Here is a 23552-nt window from a genome sequence, read left to right as displayed (position 1 = left end):
AGAGTTGAGGCTCAGGTCTGAAATGTATGGTTTTCAGGGTTTTTATCGGTGTTCAGCGTTATTTTGTTATCCTTTTTAGTGTTAACTCGGTTTTCCTGGGTCTTTTCACGTGTGTTATGAATAAATCTTCTTTTTTTTGGTACCGGTACTAGTTTTATTCTGTTGTATTTATCCGCAACACCTTAAAGGCCGGTCCGTGAAAATAATGTTGGGCATAAACCGGTCCGTGGCACAAAAAAAGTTGGGGACCGCTGGCATAAAGAACAAAGATTTGCTCTCTGTGGCTCCAACACAACTTAAAGACAATCAAAGTGGACAAAGTTCTTCAGAACAGCTGTGCAGGAGGTCATGACCTTTGACTTTATTCATTAGAACAAGTTTATTTCAATTAACTGACAGACAGAGTGGATGGTGGTCTCTACAGGTTCATTTCCTGTTATTGTAATACGTCTGTCACTTTGCAGTCGTCGACTGTGGGTTGAGTGGTTTTGCTAAGCAGACATGTCTGAGATGCGTCTATAAAATAGGATGTCAAACGAAACAAGAGTCAGGTTAGTTCAGCTGTTTTGTACACAGTTGATTTCACACACAGAGTATTTTAATTTACTAGTTTTTTAATTGCTTGTTTTGAATAAGCCTTCAGTAGGTTCCTTTTGACTTACAGAGAAAGCAGATGGATTATACCAACCTCACATTGTTTTTTATATTCATCTTTATATCAATCTTTGTTTTCCATTTTGATGATCAGAAGAGTTTTGGACGATTAACAAGATCTCTTGAGAACAACAGTAAGTGTTTGCTGTCTTTTTCTAACATCGTTTTCAGTCTTTTAGGTAAAAAGTTTCAGTTGCCATGGTTACAATTCAGTTAACATCCACCCACAAAAATGAGTGAGACTTAATTTCAAATGTCATTTCCTTTCTAGTGGATGCTAACCCCGTAAATCCTGAACCATGAAATAATTTCTAAAGAAATTCACATTTTATTGATCCAACATATCAAACATCACTTTAATGCAACTTCTCTTTCATATCAAGACTGTCGTTCTGCTACTTCTGGGCATCGTTCAGGCATCGTAGTCTAAGGAGCTTTGAAAGAAAAGCATCTGAACTTCTTTCAATTGCTTGAAGATCTTTCACCTCTCACCCAAGAAACTTCTTCAGTTCTAAGGGTCAAATGGTGGAGAGTCCCAGATTTAAGCCCTGTAGGAATATCCCCACCCAAGAGGGACAAAGGACCCCCTAATGTTCCTCTACACAATCACATGAGCCAAGGTGTGAAAACAGGTGTAGGTCACTGCACCCCTTTGTTTTGATCATGCAGTATGGCAGCCCCTACATCTCAAAATTGTTTAGTGTGGCATTTCCATACCTTTAGAGGATTGGAGTGATCAATGTCTGCTCTGCTTGGGCTCTCAACTTGCTTTATTAGGCAGTGAAACCCCTGCTTATCACGTATACTGTTACACAGAGTGGAGTAGGCCCGTGCTCGATTTTTTGGCTCTACACGTGCCCTCTCCACTCCTCATGTTCCTACTTCCAAACCGCCTAGCCTCGCTCATGAAGGAGCAAGCCATAGCTCCTTCTTAGCCTCATTTTGGGTGGCACGCCCCCACCTCTGGCTGCCGCAGTCCCGGCTCTGGTCAGACAACCGGGACTGCCTGATGAGGCTGCTGGTTGACAGTGCAACCCTTTTTGACCTGGAGCCTGCAGCAACCTGGAGGGAATTGCTGTGTTCAGGAGATGTCATGTGGCCTGTGTGGGCATTTGGCAAAAGTGGGGAGACATGTCTACTGTAACAGTGTCACTCTGCTCCACTTTGATGTTTGTTTCTGCAGGTGAGATTTAACTGTTAGAAACTAAACGGAGTATTACTCTGGTTAAATTATTAATAATATGTCTCAAAGGATTTCATATTGATTCAGTTTGTCAAATTTTTCAGAATCAGACTCTTTATTGTCATTGAGCTTTAAGAAAAACGAAAATTGTATGCAAACCCGTTCAGTGTAAGGAAAAAGACACACTATTAAGACAAAAAAAGAATATAAATATACAATAAATTAAAGAATAAATGAATAAATAGAAATCGTATATAGTATATAGACAAAAATTTCACTTTTGCAATATACAGTACAGTGTGTATAGAGATCCATTGAGTGCAAAAAACAACAATAAATATAAGAAGAGAATTTATATGCCATCAAGACTAAGGTAAAAGGATCAATAACAAATTAAAATTTGCAGTTTACAGGTTGAATGATTGAAAGTGACCAGAAAACGTAGCAGCTTGTAAACATGAGCTGGACATGTGAGTAGGATTGTTCATAGAGCAGCATCTGCATTACAAAGGCAGTGCTATGTGGAGGGTTATACAGTCAATTAGTAAATGGTTTGTTTGGGTGTGTGTGGTGGTTTTGGGTGGGGGGAGACACAATAGTAAGACAACAAAAGAATATATACACACAAGAGTCTGATGGATTGTGGGAAAAGCTATCTAAGAGCTATAAAAGAGTGAACAGTGAAAAATGTGGTTGCTGCAATTAGAAATGTTGTAGTGTCAGGAGTCAGTATGCAGCTACAAAGCTTTTAGTTCAGTGTATACAAACAGCTGTAGCTCCATAAAGGCAGCATGCAGAGACTCACAGTGTCTTATGATGAGAGGCTGCTTTCTCTCACACATTATGTTGGTTTTTAGAAAAGAGTCCCATAATAATCAGTAGTATACCAGGCTCGTTTTTTTTTTTCCATTTGCTGTCACACACCCACAAACACACTTCAACAACCAGGAAGCAGCTTCACCTCTGATCACACACACACTCAACTCTACTCACTCACCTGGAGGATCAACAACACTGTGGCCTGTATTTGTATAGTTTACCAGTCCCTAAGGACCCAAAAGCGCTTCACACACCGAGTCATCCCCACATTCACACACTGGTCATGGCAAGCTACATTGGGGCGCACTGACAGAGGCAAGGCTGCCGGACACTGGCACCACCGGGCCCTCTAACCACCACAGAGTGAAGTGTCTTGCCCAAGGACACAACGACTGTCCAAGCCGGGGCTCGAACCGGCAACCTTCTGATTACAAGGCAAACTCCCAACTCTTGGCCCACGAACGCCCAGTTGTCTTGGATGTAAGTGAATTCAGTAGCTGGGGATCTGGCTGACAGTCTCCGCCCCTGTTGTCTGTTCAGATCCAACTTTGCATTTTTCAGCCTTTTTCTAATTGTACTGAACTTCAACCTATATTGTGCTGATGAGGCTTGTAGAGTTTGAGACATTAAAGAAAAAGATTACTCCAGTCATTTATGAATAATTCCCCATGATGTTGGATACTTGGTAGAGTCCACTCAATAGGTGTTTTGGTCAAACAGTTGTACCTTGACCTTTAACCTCTCTGCTCTGTGTTGTTTCCTCTTTCAGTCCAGACAACCATCACAGCTGAGTCGGGACATAACGTCACTCTGACATGTCGATCTCCGAACAACAACATCAGAGCTGCTGAGTGGAACAGAGCTGACCTGGGAGATGGATATGTGTTTTTGTACCGGGATGGGCACGTTCACTCAGATGATCAGCATCCATCATTTAAGAACCGGGTGGATCTGCAGGACAGACAGATGAAGGATGGAGACGTGTCTTTGATTCTGAAGAATGTGACGATTAATGATAATGGAACATACGAGTGTCGTGTTGTCCAGGAAGTGGGAGGACCTATGACTCTAATCAACAGCACCGACCTGGTTGTCGTTCCTCCAGGTGAGTGAGTAGAGTTGAGTGTGTGTGTGATCAGAGGTGAAGCTGCTTCCTGGTTGTTGATGTTTGTTTCTAAAGATGTTGTTGATGAGACTTTGTAGAAAGCAGCTGGTCTGAGTGATGTGATCAGAGTGCAGTAGATAATGTCTGACAGCAGTTTGAAGAGGAAATGGATTCTGTTCTGTTCTTCACTCATCACCTACCTGACAGCTGACACCTCACACCTGTTTCTCTTCTTTTTTTTTTTTTTTTTTGTCCCGTTTGGATCTATAGCCATCAGAATTGTTGTCTTAAGGCCAAGAAAGATGCCAAGCGGATTTATTTTACCAAGTGGATCATCATGGCCTTGCCATATTGGTCCATTTGATTGACCTTTATTATAATTATGAATTTATTTTATTTTCAGTTGCTACAAACGGGACAGACATGACTGTGGGATAGGACAGGGGGAAAGAATGAAAGAAAGAGAGGGAGAGAAAGAAAACCAAAGGAGAGAAGAGACGGTGAGAAGGGGGGGAAGAAAGAAAAAAAACAAACAAACAAAAAAAACAAAACTCCTGGGTCACCTGTATGGAGAAAAAAAAACAGAGGAGACAGCAAACAACTAAGAGCAACATAATAAGAAAAAAAAAAGCACCATCACAATAAACTAGCTAGCAGTAGATATCAATAGTTACTAAATAATAAACGATATTGTGCAGCACGCAAGATAGACAGCGCACAATGTGCTTTGAGGCAGCAGCCAAGAAAGCTGTAGTCCGCGTCTGTGAATACCCATGTGTACACCTGTGTGCATACCTGTGTGGATCAGCATGCTTGCATTCCAAAGGTTTCTCCATGTAATGATCTGCTAGGGAGTGTGGGGAGCCACAGCCCTGTCCTCTATGGTATGAAGCAGGTATGGAGGAGATGAAAACTCCAGACATCCAGAGGCCCCCAGAACACAAGAGACCAAGGAAGACCCACAGAGGGGCAGCCGCGCCACTGTCCCAGTAAGAGCTGAGGAGAGTCCCAGATGAGGGCTCATTCAGCAGCCGCGGAGCAGAAGCCAGGGGAGTTGCAGTGACGTGCCCGTGAGCTCCGCCGGCAGCCAGCTGTGCCTGAGTGACCGAGCCCCAGGCCGAGAGGCCGGAGGCACCCCACCTCCGAAGTGGCCCGAGCGAGCCCCAATAAGCGGCCGCCAAGGAGTGAGCCGGTGTGTACCCGGACGCCCACCCCCAGATACAAAGAACCACCAATGCACCGACACCTGAGGGAGTCCGCCACCGGCAGGGGAAGTGGTGGTGGGTGGAGATAGGCCTCCAAACCTTGGAGGGCCCGAGACGTCCCCAGAGAGGTGGCGTCTGATACCCAACCTGACATATAGACACAAACATACAGGCACACACAGACACAAACATCCATTCCCACCCTCATGCTCTCATGTGCACTTCACACTCAACCGATGTGGAGACAGACATAAAGAGACGCTGTATACACGATCACACTCCCCAAGCGTACTCTACGAACCTGGTCTAGGTACCCTTGCCCCTGGAGGGGGGATGGTCATGGCAAGCTACATTGGGGCGCACTGACAGAGGCGAGGCTGCCGGACACTGGCGCCACCGGGCCCTCTAACCACCACAGAGTGAAGTGTCTTGCCCAAGGACACAACGACTGTCCAAGCCGGGGCTCGAACCGGCAACCTTCTGATTACAAGGCAAACTCCCAACTCTTGGCCCACGAACGCCCAGTTGTCTTGGATGTAAGTGAATTCAGTAGCTAGGGATCTGGCTGACAGTCTCCGCCCCTGTTGTCTGTTCAGATCCAACTTTGCATTTTTCAGCCTTTTTCTAATTGTACTGAACTTCAACCTATATTGTGCTGATGAGGCTTGTAGAGTTTGAGACATTAAAGAAAAAGATTACTCCAGTCATTTATGAATAATTCCCCATGATGTTGGATACTTGGTAGAGTCCACTCAATAGGTGTTTTGGTCAAACAGTTGTACCTTGACCTTTAACCTCTCTGCTCTGTGTTGTTTCCTCTTTCAGTCCAGACAACCATCACAGCTGAGTCGGGACATAACGTCACTCTGACATGTCGATCTCCGAACAACAACATCAGAGCTGCTGAGTGGAACAGAGCTGACCTGGGAGATGGATATGTGTTTTTGTACCGGGATGGGCACATTCACTCAGATGATCAGCATCCATCATTTAAGAACCGGGTGGATCTGCAGGACAGACAGATGAAGGATGGAGACGTGTCTTTGATTCTGAAGAATGTGACGATTAATGATAATGGAACATACGAGTGTCGTGTTGTCCAGGAAGTGGGAGGACCTATGACTCTAATCAACAGCACCGACCTGGTTGTCGTTCCTCCAGGTGAGTGAGTAGAGTTGAGTGTGTGTGTGATCAGAGGTGAAGCTGCTTCCTGGTTGTTGATGTTTGTTTCTAAAGATGTTGTTGATGAGACTTTGTAGAAAGCAGCTGGTCTGAGTGATGTGATCAGAGTGCAGTAGATAATGTCTGACAGCAGTTTGAAGAGGAAATGGATTCTGTTCTGTTCTTCACTCATCACCTACCTGACAGCTGACACCTCACACCTGTTTCTCACCTGCAGGTCAGACAGGAGGAGACACAGAGGATGGAGGGAAGGAGGATGGAGGAGAGAAGAGTGGATCTGTTGGACTCATCATTGGTCTTCGAATTGTTGTTGTGGTTGTTTTTGCTGTTGTTGTTGTTTTGATCTACATAATATATAAAAAATGTTGTCAGGACTCAGATCATCCCACTGAACCACAAACTGAAATGTCTGAGAGATCTCCTGCTGATTAACACAGAGACAGAAATGACCCGGAAGCAAACAACAGTCACCAGCACTCCACAAGGGTCCCTGATGTCACTCTGACAGTTGAGAATGAACTACTTCCTCCTCAGCAAACAGCAGGACTGATTCCAGAGAGTGACATCAGAGTGCAGTAGATAATGTCTGACAGCAGTTTGAAGAGGAAATGGATTCTGTTCTGTTCTTCACTCATCACCTACCTGACAGCTGACACCTCACACCTGTTTCTCACCTGCAGGTCAGACAGGAGGAGACACAGAGGATGGATCTGTTGGACTGATTGCTGGTCTGAGTGTTTCTGCTGTTCTTCTTGTTGCTGCTGTTGGATTTTTGATCTACAGAAAACATAAATCACCACAGAGTCAGGATTCATAACAGCCTCCTTCTGAACTGCAGCTTGTTTCAAATTAGTTTTTTTCCACATGAACTCTGAATCTGTTCAGACTCTCAGTGTTGTCAGTGAACATTCAGGTACAGACAGAGGATCTGATCATCCAGCAGACAGACATCAAACATGCCCAGAGTTGGTTTAGGAACCATTAAGACGAACCTTTAAACACACAACTTTAAACTGGCCGTTATTGTTATTATTTATAATAATTTATTTAAGGTCAATGGTCAACAACTGTAAGGCAGAGATAAAGTCAGGACATTTCAATAAGATATTAAATTAAAAGATTCTGAGGGTTTTTTTCTTTAATTTCAAATACATCCAGCATTATCTTATCTTATCAATTGCACATCAGGTTGTTTGTTCTGCAGTTGTTTCCTTCTTACTCTGAGCCACAGTGAGGATGATGTTTGCTGCAGCAAAGATGTCAGTCATCACTCCAGTGCACACATTGCAAAAAGCTCTGCGTTTTCTGGCTTCCTCCTCAGACAGTTCAGTTTATTTTACCTTAGAGGTGCAGACTTCTCTGTCACGGCATCATGCTGCTTTCTCCACTTCAGCCTTCAGTCTCTCTGCAGCAGACTGAGAGATCAAACTGACATCTGAGTCTGTTCCTGTAAGCAGAAACAACAAAGTCTACAATGATGCATAAAATAAAATAAAGGTGTTTTTCTCTCAGTGTAATGTTTATATGGAAAAGTCTCCACTTCAAACTAACTGAGATCAACATGTTCTGTAAAATTAGATGTAGAGTTGCTGAAATGTCCTGATTCTGTATAATCCGTTCATCTAAATGAGTTTGTCAAGTTCCTAAATACAAAATTCTGACACTTAAATTTCTCCAGCTGTTCCTCATTTGTTTAAATCCCACCAGCCCTCAGTCTTTCTGGCCTGCATGCTGCTTTGTTCACACTGCAGCCATCTTTACACTGAAAGGTCACCAGGTCAGAGGAAGTATGGCTGCAGAGGAGCTGCAGATCCCACTGGTGGATGACAGAGGAAGTGCAGGTTTGAGTTCATGCACAGCCTCTAACAGCCACCAGGGGTGCTGCTGCAGCCTCAGCACCTCTACTTCTCACAGCCCGACTGCAAATGAGTGAAAGAAATTCCAGAATCCAACCGTTTTCCTTCTTTCCTTTAATTCCTTTGACTGATTCTAGTGTTTGCTGACTGTTTGATGACCATAGACATGTCTTGTGCACACCTAAATAAAGGGAACATCTGATGGTTCCTCCTGGTCACACTTTGCTCCTCCTCTCTTCCCTTCTGATGTGTTTCTTCACATTTGTCCTGCTGACATATTATACACCAGGCCATGGTGGATTTGGGCAGCAAGCGGACTCTGCTCCACAAAAACCCGGTTGGGCTGGGCGCAGTTCTCGAGGCAGAGTGGGTGGAGGTCAGATGTGTGCAAGGAGACATTTATAAATATTCCATAGTGCTGCAAATGCAAATTTGTATTAATGAAAGATAGGCTTCATCAACTGAGTTGTGACACGTGCACAGAAGAGTAGCACACACAATTCTTGGTGCCTAAAAGCTGCCGGACAATGATTTTCCTCATGATAACCCCTTGGAAAGGCATGATGATAAAACTCTGGAGTGAGTAAAGGCCTGATTTATTGACCGGGCAATCGAGCGGATGCACACTGTTGGCGTGCGTCCTGCCCGGAGTGTCTTTCTAAAAGCGCTTTTGCACCCCTACAAAAAAATGGAGGTTTGAACATGTTGGGATGGACCCCATCGGGCCGTTTCACTGGAATGCACACGTATCTTGAAGCAGTGCCCGTATGCACCATTTCAGCAAATAGTCTGGTGCAGGCGCTGTTTCAGGTCATCTTCCAAGTTGTCAGCCTGAAACACACTGACTGACCAGGGCCCATCATTCATGTCTCGCACACATTAAAAAAAGTCTGCTTAAGGAAAGAGGTGAGTTGGAGCCAGAGGTGCCAAATTCTACCATTCCCACCTCCCTCCATTACAATAATGATCTGACATGGCATAGAGAACAGACATTGCATTTGTTTGGCCAGAGTCACGTGACCAGTGACTTCTGAGGCTTCGTTTAGAACGTAACTGATTCAGTGGTTTTTAGGGAAGTGAACCATTTGTGGGATTTCTGGAGTGTTTTATAGTGAGAGATAGCAAACCACTGATCATTCTAGTGAGAGATATGGAGCCAGCGAGGAAGAGAGGAGGTTCTGTCATGTGGGAGTATTTTGAGTTGATGTTGGTCAGTGTTTCAGTTCAGTTCTTGTTGTTTACTTTTGTTTTGTGTTTATTTTATCTAAAAACATGAAAAACTTAAAATGTTAAAAATCTGCTTTTCACATTAGAAACACTTCCACTTGACAAAACAATAACATAATAAAAACATGTGTATTTTTAAAATAATCTTAAAATGTTATTCTACAAAATGTGCAGCAATTTAATTTGTTTATTCTTTTTAGCTGATAGTCTGTGGGACCCAGAACGACTGTATAACTGCACTTCTACCACCTTGCATTTCTGTGCACTCCAGCCTCGTCTGTCCCGTGTGAGAGGATTTTCTTTAAAGCTGGAGAAATTATCTCCATGAAAAGAAACAGAGTCGGCCATCCCACAGTGAAACAAATCCTCTTCTTAAAAGAAATGAAACAGGCTTACCTTAAATGCATCGTGTTTTTACTTTGCAAGTTCAGAAGCATTTTCCCTTTACAGTTTACAATCAATTCTACTCCAGGTCAAAAATATGTATAAGAAAATTGGCCTAATATACATTATTTATAAACATACCTGTCCAGTGATTAATTGCATAAATACCTGGAGGCGGGACCTCAGAGCAGAAGCATGCTCCATGAGTTGTACATTATTATCTGTATTTTTCAATGATTGTATTTACCGAAATCAAGAAGTTAAGAAAGAGCACACCATGGTGAATGTTTAAACAAGGAAAGTTTATTCATCAAAATTATTTATTAAAGAAATGAACAACAATCTTTTTCACACACCCCAAAAATACATGTTCAAAGCAACACAATGGTGGCCCAATATCAAACAGAACTCCACTCTGAAGAGTCATAGTGAAGCAGTTCGTTTTTGTTTTGGTGTTTTTGTTGTAGATTCAAGCTGCTCTTCATATTTTTGGCCACCAGATGTCACCAGAGAGGGCTGTGTTTTAAAGCTTCTAGTAATGATCCCTTTTTCAACACAAGCTTCGTGCTTCAGGAAGCTTTATTTGGCCATCACTAGGTCAAAATAACAGAACTCTACTCAAAGCTGACAACAAACAATGCTGATAACTCAAACAAACGGACCTAACTAAGAGACAAAGGGGAACCTTAAATAGTGGCTGATCAGCCCACAAAAACACAAAAAGGGATAAAGCACACAAAACCTGATTGTACAACTGTGTGGCTGTAACTGCAGCCACACAGGAGGGCTGCTGGAAACACTTTGGTAATTTAGTAGCTGCTGCTGAATTTTCTGTCCATCGTTTCATTTTCTTAGTTTTGAACAATCATCATAATTTAGCTCTTCGTTTATTTTGTAAAAAAACATCATAAAAAAACACTCGAGTAAAAAAAAAAAAAGAAGAATACATTGAAACTGAACTGGGAATAATGGTGTGTTCATCTTTGAATTACCATGGTAACTCAAAGATAAACTGTGTACAGCATTACTGACTGCAGACTCTTTGTCTCTGATTGCTTCTGTTGTCTTCCTTAGCAAAGTTCAGCTGAAGTCATTGTCGGCATTTAGAGGTGCATGCAGATCAGATCAACATTTTATATGATTTCCCTGAGATTATCCATCCACAGGAAAAAAAGACTCAGTGAGTCTCATTTTCTGCACCAGTGAGTGTAGCACAATATTGTGTTTAACATGTTATAGAAAGGAAAAACAGCACTATAAAGAATATTTAAGTTGTTTTAATATTTTGTTATTTTACAAAAAAAAAAGCTTGTAATAACATTGAATGATTTAGTAGGCTAGACCTCACAATGTGACTGTGTAACCAGATTTGTGTCCCCACAACCAGGGGTGGGTATTGATAAGATTTTCACGATTCGATTCAATTTTCGATTCTTTATCGATTCTTTTTAAAAAAGGAGAACACTAAGGTCGATTAGCTTAGAACTTTGTTTTGTATCTTCTCTTTGAACAAGATAGAAATTTAGGAGTATCATGGCCTTACAAACCCAACAGTGAGATCTTAAGAGATCCACAGCTCTTCGATGGGTGCTGCTCGGTGACATTCGTCTATGCTGAAAAGAGACGCTGCCAGTGTTGGGAAGGTTACTTTTAAAATGTATTCCATTACAGAATACAGAATACATGCCCCAAAATGTATTCTGTAACGTATTCCGTTACGTTACTCAATGACAGTAACGTATTCTGAATACTTTGGATTACTTAATATATTATCATGCTTTTTACAACAACGTGAATGTACTATTGCTTTGTGATTTATTACTATTACTGAAGGTCCGCGTCTCCGAACTGTAGTAAAGGGACCTCTGACTAATACGGCGGGGTCCCTGTCGGCTCGTAGCCGAAAAATAGCTTTACTTTGTTGTGTGGGTCAACTTTTCTTGCGAGAGACAGAGAGAGGCGTTGAAAGACTGCTCCAACGGAACTTATTGTTTTCGGAGGAAAACACGAACACGGTGTACAGTCGAGTCTTAATAGCTTACTTACAACTGGGCTCGTCAGGCACTCTTCTTGGCTGCAGTGGTTATTATTATATTTACATGCTTCCAGCTCCCGTTTTTCCTCGACGACAACTCGTACCTTTCCACTCCCCTTTTTCTCTCTCCCTCCTCGCGCTCACAGACCCATAATGTGTATGGCAGTCCATTCTCCCTGCAACACGGACTACACTGCCCATGATGCTACATTCTTTAGAGCTATGCTTGTAGCATTCTGCTTGTTAGCTTAGCACAACAACAACAAAAAGGCGCTCTCTCACCCAGGAAACACACAGTCGCAGAGAGAGAGAGAGCGTCGCCCTGTAACCATGGCAACCGTAACGCTGCCGCCTGGAACAACAGAACGTAGCTGTCAAACAAAACCCAAACAGTCCTGACCCGCGACAATATGAAACAGGAAAGTACCGCAGTGTAATCCATTTATTTCAACAAAGTAACTGTATTCTGAATACCACCTTGTTAAACAGTAACTGTAACGGAATACAGTTACTCATATTTTGTATTTTAAATACGTAATGGCGGTACATGTATTCCGTTACTCCCCAACACTGGACGCTACCGGTAGACTGCAGCGAGAACTGCCAGCATCTGAGCCAGACTCTGTCTCTCTCATCATGGTCACCTAAATGCACAGTAATGGCAGGTTTTGTAATAAGGCAGATCGCGCTAACATAATATGCACTGTTAGTTGATTATTTACCTGCCGCATTAACGGGAGAGGACGTGCAAACGTTACCGCTGCTGCTGGGTTGAGATTCACGAGTCCGGAGCGGAATTAGAAACACGTTAATTTAAGGTCATCACGTGTTTTGTGAGCAAATGCTTTTGCGTATATGTAGTGTTTCCTCTCTTAAATGAAATATCTACTTTGCAAGTATTGCAAGATGCCCTGTTGTGATCTGTTCTCGTAAAGTACAACCAAACTTTTGAGCGTTAGGCGCCGTGTTTACTGCCAGGTAAATGACGCTCCGCAACGTGGTGACGTCATGAAAAAAATTAAGCTAACTGCACAGTGTGGCCTTGAGGCAACAAATGAAAATTAACAGTTTTACTGTATAAACAAATTTTAAAAAGTAGAACAAACAATCAAATATACTTCTTAACATATCCGTGCACACACAAGTATTGTTTATATTCTTTTTTTCACTATAAAGATGTAAAATAGTTTATATATATATATATAGTTTCTTTATCTTACCTGCCAATGGAGATTTCTCTCATGTAGTGCAGCTTGCAGTCTTTTTCTAAGTGTGTCATGAACTTCAAGATTTTCCCTGATCACTGAGGCCTGTAGAGTCTTGTCCTTTTTTCTGTTTTGTGTTTGTACAGGAGGTCACGACCTTTTATTAATCAGACCAAGATGATCTAAATTCACAAACAGAGTGGGGCGTTGTCTCTGCACATCTGTTCAACCTGTTTTATGGAGTCAAGTTCACTTCCTGTTGCTTTGTGTATCTACTCTGGTCAAAAGAATCCACGCTTCATGTCCACAATTCCTTTTTATTCCTCTCACAATCACGGCGCACCGTGAAAACTAGAAACAGGTAAGATGCTATCAATATGACATCCATCTCAGCCACTTACTTCTTTTCACAAAGTGCACAAGTATATAACACATAAACATGAGTACCAAATAAAGAAAACAAATAGAAAAACTATAACGATCTCAGACGCTCTTCTGCTGTTGTCATGGCAACCCACACACATATTTCAGCTACATTCATCAAGATTTCTTACTCAGACATGTGATGGGCACTGCAGATATAAGACGTGTCTGTATAGACATAACGTCAAAGGGAGATAACAGGAAGTTGGTCTGTGCTTACTTGGGGCACAGTGCAGTTTACCCACAGATTTGAACTTGTTGCTTTCTAAAGAACTGTTTTCATTTTTCAAAAAACTTTTCTTTGTGTGGAATAAAACTTCCAAAACTGTTTTCCCATCCTGATGATCAGAAGAGTGTTTGAGGGTCTCAGAGACCCTTCAGAACAACATTAAGTGTTAATGACCTCTTTTAGCTGTTTAGTGATTACAATCATGTGATTTCCAGGAAGTGCTGCAGCTGATGCATGCCCTCTCTCCCTGCGGACTATTTGCTGCTGCCTGTCTCTACATGTTTCCTCTCTGTGTGTGTTTCTGCTGCTTCTTTGTCCTCACTGTAAACAGATGTACTGAGAGACTCCTGCACTGATGTTTCATAGGAAAGTCCAAACAGCCTCACTGGTTCTCCATAAAGAACAAAGATTTGCTCTCTGTGGCTCCAACACAACTTAAAGACAATCAAAGGTGGACAAAGTTCTTCAGAACAGCTGTGCAGGTCGTGACCTTTGACTTTATTCATTAGAAGAAGTTTATTTCAATTAACTGACAGACAGAGTGAAAGGTTTTCTCTACAGGTTCATTTCCTCTTACTTTAATTCGTCTGTCACTTTGCAATTGTGGTCGACTGTGGGTTGAATGGTTTTGCTAAGCAGATGTCTGCAAAACAGGAAGTCAAAGCAAAACGATCGACAGGTTAGTTCAGCTGGTTGTACACAGTCGAGTTCACCCACGCAGTATTTTAATTTACTATTTTTTCTAATTGCTTGTGTTGAATAAACCTTCAGTAGGTTTCTTTTGACCTACAGAGAAAGCAGATGGATTATACCAACCTCACATTTTTTATCTTTATATGGATTTTTGTTGCATCCTGATGATTAGAAGAGTGTTTAAGGGTTTAACAGATCTCCATACAACAACAGTAAGTGTTTGCTGTCTTTTTCTAACATCGTTTTCAGTGTTTTAGGTAAAAGGTTTCAGTTGTCATGGTTACAGTTTGGTTAACATCCACCCACAAAAATGTTTGAACAGAAAAACTGTTTCAAAACTGAGTGAGACTTCATTTAAAATGTCATTTCCTTTCTAGCGGACGTTAACCCTGTAAATCCTGAACCATGAAATCATTGCTCGATAATTTTATTGGTCGACGTCACTTCAACGTCACTTCCGTACGAGACGTTACACCGTTGAAGTGTGGAGTTAGACTGAGCGGCTGAACGACAGATCTGTTCTAACAGTCAGTGACTTTCAGCTTTATTTTAAACCTTAAATTTAAACTTGTGTCGTCAGATTTAAACTCAGGTTCAGTTATTCGGTGAAAATACCGGCAGACTCAGACATTTAGGACAAACTAAGAGTCAGATCAGCAGCAGCAGAGACACGGAAATGTCTGCTGTAACTGCGTCACTCTGCTCCACGTTGCTGATGTTCGATGAGGCTTCATGTTTGTCTCTGCGGGTGAGATTTAACTGTTATAAAACAAACTGAGTGTCACTCTGGTTAAATTATTATTAATAATTCTCAAAGAATTGTTTTTATATTGATTTAGTTTGTCTGTGTGTGTGAAGGAGACGCGAGGCTGGGTGGGTCTGTGTGGACGTCCCTGTCTGTGTGACAGAGACAAAGAAATCTAATGTGTGTGTTTTATTTTCTTTCAGATTTTCCACCCTGGTGACCACAGAGGCCTTCGAGGGTTCCAGACGTCCTTCAGAACAACAGTAAGTGTTTTCTTTCTTTTTCTAAAACTCACTTTTAGTCTTTTAAGCTAAAAGAAAAGCTAAAAAAAATCAGTTTGAAGGTTTCACTTTACAATTCACCTCCATAGAAAAGGAGGAAACTTAGCAGAAAACCTCAAATTCTAAAACTGATGAGTCTTTGTTCTTTAATCGGACAGCACTGGATGGACTGGTGATTTACAGGCTACTGGTTTTGTAAACTGGTGCAAGTTGCTGCTGGTTCTCAGGTTAGTCAGAGTTGTGTCGCGGTGTTGTTTGATAAGCTGCTCGGAGCTGAAGCCTAAATCGCAGCAGGAAGAGGTGCAGCAGGATGTGAGCTCGAAACTTGCTGTGGGAAACAAACTCGGTGCAGAGACAAAACAAACTTCTGCTTCAAAGACAAAAACGGTTCATACATGACGACTGACACATGAAGCAGGTTCAGATTTTTCCTGCGAGGATGGTTCAAGAACAGAAAGAATAAAACTTTCTTTCGACTTCACCTCTTCTGGTGTGACGCGCTTGTTTCTACTCGACCCCGCAGTGCAGCGTACCAATCGTCACAACGTCACAACTTCCTTAAAACAAACGTTCCTAATCCAATTGCTTTCTTTCAGCCTAAATTTTAATCCCAGGACAGACTGAGACATTTAGAACAAACTAAGAGTCAGAACACCGGAAATGTCCGCTGTAATTACGTCATTCACTTTGATGTTTGCCGTGTTCGTCTCTGCAGGTGAGATTTAACTTTGACATAAAACAGGAAGTAATGTCTGCATATTAAAAATATTTCCCTGAGAGCAATTTTCATACTATTCATATTATCAGCACGCTTCACTGTATAAGTGTTTATACAAAACACAGCTACTGTCATGCACAGTAATCTCCTCATTTACTGTAGATACTGTTATGAATAATAAGGGTCAAATTTGGAGCTTTAGGTGGAGGAAGCTGAAGTTCAGGTGTAGCTGTGCAGTGTGGGGAAAGAGTGTCCTCTAAAAGAGTCCCATAATAACCAGTGTTGTGAGCTCCAGTAGATTTGTTTTCTTTGTGTTCAGGCTGTGATCAGGCTGCTGCTTCTGATGCTTTTCTGCTCTTTGTGGATTAAAGCAGCTACAATCTACAACATATAAGCAGGAGTGACAAATAATCCTAAAGAACATCATCTGCTTGAACTGGTGACTCTAACATCCTTCTAGAAACAAGTCCTGCATTTGGGCACTTATTATGAAGCATGACCTAAACTGAGAAACCATCCACCACTGTCAAATCCAAATGAGGATGTTGTCCCAGCTCATCAAATGTTTAAATTAAAAGTGATGTGTTGGTGTGTTTTTGTTTGTTTGGCTGCTGTAGAAGTGAACCGTTGTAATTTGACCTTTAACCTTTCTCCTGTGTTGTTTCCTCTTTCAGACCAGAAAACCATCACAGCTGAGTGTGGACAGGACGTGACTCTGACATGTCGAGCTCCAAACAGCATCAACAAGATCATAGTTGTAGAGTGGAGCCGAGCTGACCTGGAGCCACAACATGTTCTTTTGCAGCAGAATGGGCAGTTCGATCCAGAGGGTGAGCATCCATCTTTTAAGAACCGGGTGGATCTGCTGGACAGACAGATGAAGGATGGAGACGCGTCTCTGATTCTGAACAATGTGATGATTAATGACACTGGAACATACGACTGTCGTGTTCAGAGACAGAGAGAAAGTTTAAGTCTCATCACCAGTGTCTACCTGCATGTTGATCCTCCAGGTGAGTGAGTAGAGTTGAGTGTGTGTGTGATCAGAGGTGAAGCTGCTTCCTGGTTGCTGTTTACTGATTATAAGTTGGAAGTGATAATGTTGTTATCGCAGCTGGATATGATAGCCAGCTCTGCATCCTGCTTTTATTTTCTCTCCCTGTGCCGTCTGTTCCCAAACTCACCCACACAGCACATGGTGATTTTACAATCTCGGGTGGGATACTGTCCGTCCAAAGTCCAAGTTCCGGTGGTGGGCAATTTCTATTAGTTCCTAACAACTGAAAGTGATCAGTGTGTTGCAGGAAAATGTAAGAAAAAGGTATCAAATATACAAAAAAGGTGCGCAGTAGTCTGGAGTTCTGTGCCACTGCATACTACCATACGAACTGCCATCTTGTCCCACTAGTTTGCTTACAGAGCAAGTAGGTCCACGGAGGATGCCGGCATCAACACCTTTCACAGAGCACTGATCCATATGGAGATCAGGAAGAGTTATGTTAGGATTCAGATCCCCTCTGCCACCTGCTCTTTGATCACAGACTTCCTAAGCATCCTCAGTCAGTCTGACCGACCATCTGTAGGGGATCACACTCCTCAGCCTGTGTCATTTTTATCTTGAAAGGTGCTATACAAATAAACTTTTATTTACTTATTACTGAGGTGTTTCAGGCAACTGACTAGGATGCCTTGTGGGCGCCTCCTGGGTGAGGTGTTCTGGGCATGTCCCACAGGGAGGACGCCCCAGGGTAGAAATAGGACACGCTGGCGAGATAATATCCATCAGCTGGCGTGGGAATGCATTGGTGCTCTTCTGGAAAGGCTGGAGAAGGTGGCTGGGTCGGGGCTTTTCTGCTTAAGCTGCTGCCCCCGCACCCCAGCCCAGGATAAGTGGAAGAAAATGGATGGATTCTTGGAATCTGTCACCACCTTCAGGTTTCTGGGCACCCATAACTCCACTGATCTCACCTGGACACCAACTCCCAAGGCCCAGCAGCAACTGCACTTGCTCTTTGTCCTGAGAAAGAATAACCTGGACCAGAAGCTGCTGCTGGCCTTCTGCTGCTCCTCAGTGGAGAGTGTGTTCTCCTGCTGCCTGGGTGTTTGCTACACAGGGCCACAACTGAGAACAAGGCTGCACTGAGGGTAATTACCACTGCCCAAAAAGTCATTGTCTGCCCTCTGCAACCCCTGGGGATCATCACTAGATCCTCCTGTCTCAGGAAGACCAGGACCACCACAGGTGACCCTTTGTTCCCCGCCCACCACCTGTTTGACCCGCTGCCCTCTGTTGACCCCTCAGGTCTATCAAGTCCCAAACCTCCAGACTCACTAACAGCTTCTTCCTCTCGGCCATTTGCACTGTTAACCAACACTGTCCCTCCACATCCCACTCTTGCAGACCCGTATCACCGATCTGAGCCATGGTCTGAGTACCTCCATCATCACTCAGGCAAACACACATGAACTCTATTCGGACAAAGTCTTTTCTTTGCACTACTTTAAAGCACTTTGCTGCAACTATGTTGTTCTCTAATATGTGCCTTTTTCTTGTTGTTATAGATATTTCTCCCGTTTGCTATTTATTCCTGCTCTCAGCTATTTATATTTTATTCCAGCACATTTGGTTTTACGTGTTCAACGACTAAAAAGAGCTATTCTGTTCTGTTCTATTCCTGTTTGTTTCTTATGCTTGTTTTTTCTGAACATCTGTTTCTTACCTGCAGGTCAATCAGGATGGAAAGTCGGTGTGTCAGTGTCTGCTGTGCTTCTTGTTGTTGCTGTTGTTGGATTTTTGATCTACAGAAAACATAAACAACAGCAGAGGCAGCGTCCTGATGAACTGCAGCCTGTTTGAAATGTCTCAGAGTTTTTCTCCTGCTGCTGTTCAGACTCTGTGTTGTCAGTGAACATTGAGGTACAGACAGAGGATCTGATCACCCAGCAGACAGGCATCAAACACGCCCAGAGTTGGTTTGATGTTAAATCCCTCTGATTATCATCAAAGCTGTTCAGACTGTGTTAGTGTGTCTCTGTCTGTCAGACACTCTGTGAACTACAGAGACTCAAAAACTGTAAGGCAGAGATAAAGTCAGTACATAACAATAAGATATTAAATGAAATGATTCAGAGTTTTTATAAAATTTTATTTCAAACACATCTTATCTTGTCTGTTTGCCATGTCGATTGCACATCAGGTTCAGTTTGTTCTCCAGCTGTTTCCTTCTTTCTTTGAGCCACAGTGAGTCTCACAGGATGAAGTAATGATATCAGTCATCACGCAAACATTTCAGAAAGCTGTGCTTTTTCCTTGTCCTCAGACACTTTGGTTTATTTACCTTAGCGGTGCAGATTTCTCTCTCACAACACCGCTCACACATCACTTCAGCCTGTGAAGTGATTTGTCTTATGTGGCAAATGTGTTTGTTCATTGTTTTACAAACAGTATTACTGAATGTTTTTCTTAATTCAGTCTTGATTCATTTGTTTTCTGTCTGTGGAGCTTTATTTACATTTGAAGTTTTCTGACTTGTTGAACCAGGTGTATGGGCTCAAATTGTGATCATAAATATTTTGTACTTGTAAATCAGGATTTGTATGTGTAAAAAGAATTTGTGTGTGTGTGTGTGTGTGTGTGTGTGTGTGTGTGTGTGTGTGTGTGTGTGTGTGTGTGTGTAAAAAAGATTTGTGTGTGGATTTAGTCAAAAAATACGTGTGAAACTCTTCACTCAATTTTCAAGTTACAAGTACGAATATTGACCCTGTTTTTCTTCCTTTCATCTCATTGGCCAATGTCATGTCAATCACAAATTTAACTATCCAATCAAAGAACAGGTGGGTTTGGCTATTGAAGGGGTGCTTTATGGAGCTTCAGGTCCTAGAAGGGAATAAATGCCCTTATACATGCCAGCCCAGCGTTTCCCTTCATCACCACGAAGGAAAACAGTCTGTGGTGTCTAAGTTTGGTGATTTATGTGTCACAGGTTTACATGCTTAATACAGGGACTTCCACAGCCTTTTCAACAGCGCTGTGGACCTAGGGTGGGGGGCGGGGCAGTATTGTGGAAATGACAGTCTTCACTATTGGGGATGGTTACAAAGCTTTCTTCGTTGTGAATTAGCATACATGTTTTTATTGAACATTTGAAGAACTAGCAAAAAAACAAACTCTTGTAGTTCACATAAAGTCAGAGATAGAAAAGACAAGAAGCAGGTGCATCTAGTACAGGTAGAGCTGCTGCAAAAACCCACAGAGCCCAGCAGCCAGCAACAAATTCTGGATCCTTGGCTTTTAGTTAGCAGTTAGCATTAGCAGCACATGCTGCGTCCGATGTGAAAGGACCTTTATGCTGCGCACTGTGACTCACAGCAATGGTCCCGGGTCAGCCCTGACTTTGTGTTAAACTAATCCTAAAGTAATAATGGTATTTCTAACCACTGATATACCACAACTTTATCCTTTCAACAGCTGCTGAAAGTTAGGGGACCTAGCTGCTATCAGATATTTATATAGAGATCCTCCAGCTTCAAACTGTATCACCCTTCAAGGACCTGAAGCTCCATAAAGCGCCCCTCCGACAGCCAAACCCATCTGTTCTCTGATTGGATAGTTAAATTTGTGATTGACATTGGCCAATCAGATGAAAGGAAGAAAAACAGGGTCAAAATTTATACTTGTTACATGAAACTTGAGTGCAGAGTTTCACACGTATTTTTTGGCTAAGTCCACACACAAATTGTTTTTACACATACAAATCCTGATTTACAAGCACAAAATATTTATGACCACAATTTGAGCCCATACAGGTGAAGCAGAGCTGATCTGATCTGGAATCAGTGCAAACAAACCACTGAGCAGGTCTGATCCAACCTCCTGCAGACTATGTGAACTACAGTGTTTGTTCATCTACATCTTCATCCAATGTTGTCAGGGAAACAAACAAACGTTTCCTGTTTTAGCATCTTAATCAACCAAAAAGTAATGTGACTTAGTTTTGTTAAAATTTCTGCTTTTGTTGTAAAGCAGTAAATTTGAAGTTTCATGGATAACAACAATAATTATACTTTAGCATTAAAAATATGTCTTAATCCACACATTAATAAAAGTTGCTGTTATGCTGCTAACCTGGGTCAAAGTGTATCCTGAGGTTTTAGGGTGTTTCAACCAAACAGTATCAAGTACGTGAGTTATGAGGATCCTTTTGTTACAACAAGCAAAGCTGTTTATTTGTTTTGAAATGTGCCCACACATTTGAAATGATTTGCACTGTTTTGCTTTTGAAGGAATGATGTATGAAACTCCATTTTTGTTTGTGGAATGTTTTGGTTTATATGAGTTTTCTTGTGAATTTGTCGATTATTGAGTGAATGGATTAATTGCTAAGTGCTAGAAAAGTGTTACAGTTATGCAAGACTCTGAAAATAGAGCTACGCAGCACTCTTTACAGCAAGCTGAATGCATCGCTCTCTCTTTCCCTCTAATCTCTTCCTCTCAGGTCTTGTGGTCCCTGTGCTATCTGTCATCCAAAGCACAGTTAGACTCGTGGACACTGTGTAACTGCTTTCTATGAGAGTGTCACATCTGTTCCCAGGATAACTTTGTAAGAAGTGCATAAATAAAACTCAGCTGTCTTTCACTGTGAATGCTTTTGCTTCCTTGCAAGTAAATAAATGCGTTGAAGCTCATTACTCTGAGTGTCTCACTTTATAAGAGAATTCTTCTAACAGTACCTTAATAACTTTGGTCTCACTGTTTATCCATTTTATTATACTTTCACAGAACTGGCTCTTGAGCCTGTGGGCTGCTTGCTGTCTGTAGCATCATCATGACACCTGTCCAGACTGTGTTAGTGTCACTCTGGGAGCTGCTGTGTCTGTTCATCGGCAGGATTTTCATGAAATTAGTTTAAAGGAAGAACAAAACTGTTGTTCATGAAGTTCAGTGTTCTCACTGATTCATGATATCCTAATCAGTGAGTGCGTTTGTTACAGAATAATTACAGATACTGAGCCAACTGACAACAGAAACACTTTATGTGATGATGAACGTATAAAATACTATGAATTATAGCTCAGCAGTACTCTATGTGATACTCATTGAGTTACAGCAGACAAATGGATCATGAACACTGAGTGTTAGAGTGCAGTATCATAAAACCAAACACACAAATGTGTTAAATGTAGCTGCAGAGTCAGACGTTTCCTTTCTTGCATCAATGAAACTTTATTTGAGTCTTCAATCCCCCCTCTTTTGTTTATCCTTGTCGTCGTTGCATACTTTGAATGCAATTACCTAATACTTAAGATTTGCATATACTGGCACTCAATGTTTTTAATCATTATTCAGCTGATTAATGTGGCTATAAACGTTTTTGTTTAACCAGCTGATCTTGATGCTATGTGATGTAGAATCAGTCCAAAGCAACTTATGGACAGGCAGGAAGACCCAAGATAAGTAACAAAACATTCAAATAACTTTGAGACTGTCCCCGTGGGATGAGAATTAGAGTGTGAGAGTGCTAACTTATCAGCTAATGGTGATTATCTTTGTGTGTCATCCTCCACCCACAGACTGTACATAGACTCTGTACAAGACAGATAACCTCCATTTCTCAGTTTGTATGTCAGCACCTTTTTTTTTTACTACACAAAATCTCCCAAAATCTCCTTCTAACTAAAAATGGGAAATATATGCATGCTGTATTTCATGAGCATCACTTTGATCTGTATTGTATGTCTTAAACTATGTAAAAAAAATTCTGTATGAATACATTTGCTGGGTTGACAGCTTTTGCAAGAGCAAGAGACTCTGGAAACCTAAAACTTGGCTGGTCTGTGGATCAGCAAAGTACAGACTGTAATCAAACTGTACTTTTACTGCTGACTGTGTTTATGAAATATATTCATTGTCTCTAGAATAAACAGCTTATAGTAGAAATATTACAGCCTGATCAGAAAGTAGAATGAACTCTGCAGTCAAAGAGTCCAGATCTCATTGTAACTCTGACTATATTTGAAATAAAGTAAACAACCATTTTATTATGAACAGTACATGCACAGCATGCCAAAAGAAACTCTGAAAGCATCACTGGTGATCTGCTTGTATCTGTGTTGGTATTCAAAGTGCAACATCTCCCTCTAGTGGCCAAATATAAACCATGTGTGAGGATGGTGTTCATGTAAAATGTGAATCATAGTGTTCCAGTCAGTCATCAGTGTGTCTCTGCACAGCTGTAATTAAAATGTGTTCAGAGGGCCTCAGTGTCTGAATGGTTCCAGTTCAGCTCCATAACAGCAGCGTCCCTGGTTTGATTCCTGTGTTTCAGCTCATATCTGCCTCTCTCACTGAGGGGGACGTAACTACATGGACATGGATTTGTTCATCAACCAAACTACAGATCACAGAGAGCAGAGGACATCTGATTTATTCAATGAAGTTGAATATGATGCTTTTGGGCATCATAGACATGAATTGTAATCTCACTGGTCAAATTTAGATTATGTCACAACAGTGCACAACTTAAACTTTTTTTACATGTCCAAGTTTAAAAGAACAGAATTGTGATTCATTCTTTTTTGTTTCTGAAATAAAATTGAAGTGTTACAGTG

At 41.7% G+C, this 23552-nt stretch overlaps 2 protein-coding genes across 10 annotated transcripts; both read left to right on the top strand.

Moving 5' to 3' along the window:
- Positions 1-480: 480 nt before the first annotated feature.
- LOC145425728 (CXADR-like membrane protein) lies at positions 481-7659 on the top strand. 2 transcript variants are annotated; one of them, XM_080299035.1, is made up of 5 exons: positions 481-551; positions 665-788; positions 3426-3761; positions 5792-6127; positions 6366-7659. In XM_080299035.1, exons 2-5 carry the CDS (start codon positions 674-676, stop codon positions 6578-6580), a joined length of 1002 nt encoding a protein of 333 aa, XP_080155161.1. In that variant the 5' UTR covers positions 481-551; positions 665-673; the 3' UTR covers positions 6581-7659. The 2 variants fall into 2 exon arrangements, with proteins under 2 accessions (XP_080155161.1, XP_080155160.1); XM_080299034.1 differs by lacking the exon at positions 481-551 and having other exon boundaries at positions 562-788.
- A 5400-nt stretch (positions 7660-13059) lies between these two features.
- Positions 13060-21629, top strand: LOC113010855 (V-set domain containing T-cell activation inhibitor 1-like). Of its 8 annotated transcripts, none has more exons than XR_013906465.1 (5): positions 13060-13216; positions 13874-13989; positions 15149-15208; positions 16619-16957; positions 18671-21629. XR_013906465.1 is itself a non-coding variant. In XM_026150086.2 (3 exons), the coding sequence occupies exons 1-3, from the start codon at positions 15887-15889 to the stop codon at positions 18799-18801; spliced, it is 525 nt and encodes a 174-aa protein (XP_026005871.2). In that variant the 5' UTR covers positions 15496-15886; the 3' UTR covers positions 18802-21629. The 8 variants fall into 8 exon arrangements, 1 of the variants encoding a protein (XP_026005871.2); XR_013906467.1 differs by lacking the exons at positions 13060-13216; positions 13874-13989 and adding exons at positions 14019-14412; positions 15385-15453; XR_013906468.1 differs by lacking the exons at positions 13060-13216; positions 13874-13989 and adding exons at positions 14447-14727; positions 15385-15453.
- Positions 21630-23552: the final 1923 nt, after the last annotated feature.

Source organism: Astatotilapia calliptera, chromosome 3 (assembly GCF_964374335.1).
Source record: "Astatotilapia calliptera chromosome 3, fAstCal68.1, whole genome shotgun sequence".
In the NCBI taxonomy this organism is placed as follows: domain Eukaryota; kingdom Metazoa; phylum Chordata; class Actinopteri; order Cichliformes; family Cichlidae; genus Astatotilapia; species Astatotilapia calliptera.
The sequence above is the reverse complement of the archived record's forward strand: the minus strand, read 5'-3'. Positions and strand labels throughout refer to the sequence as shown.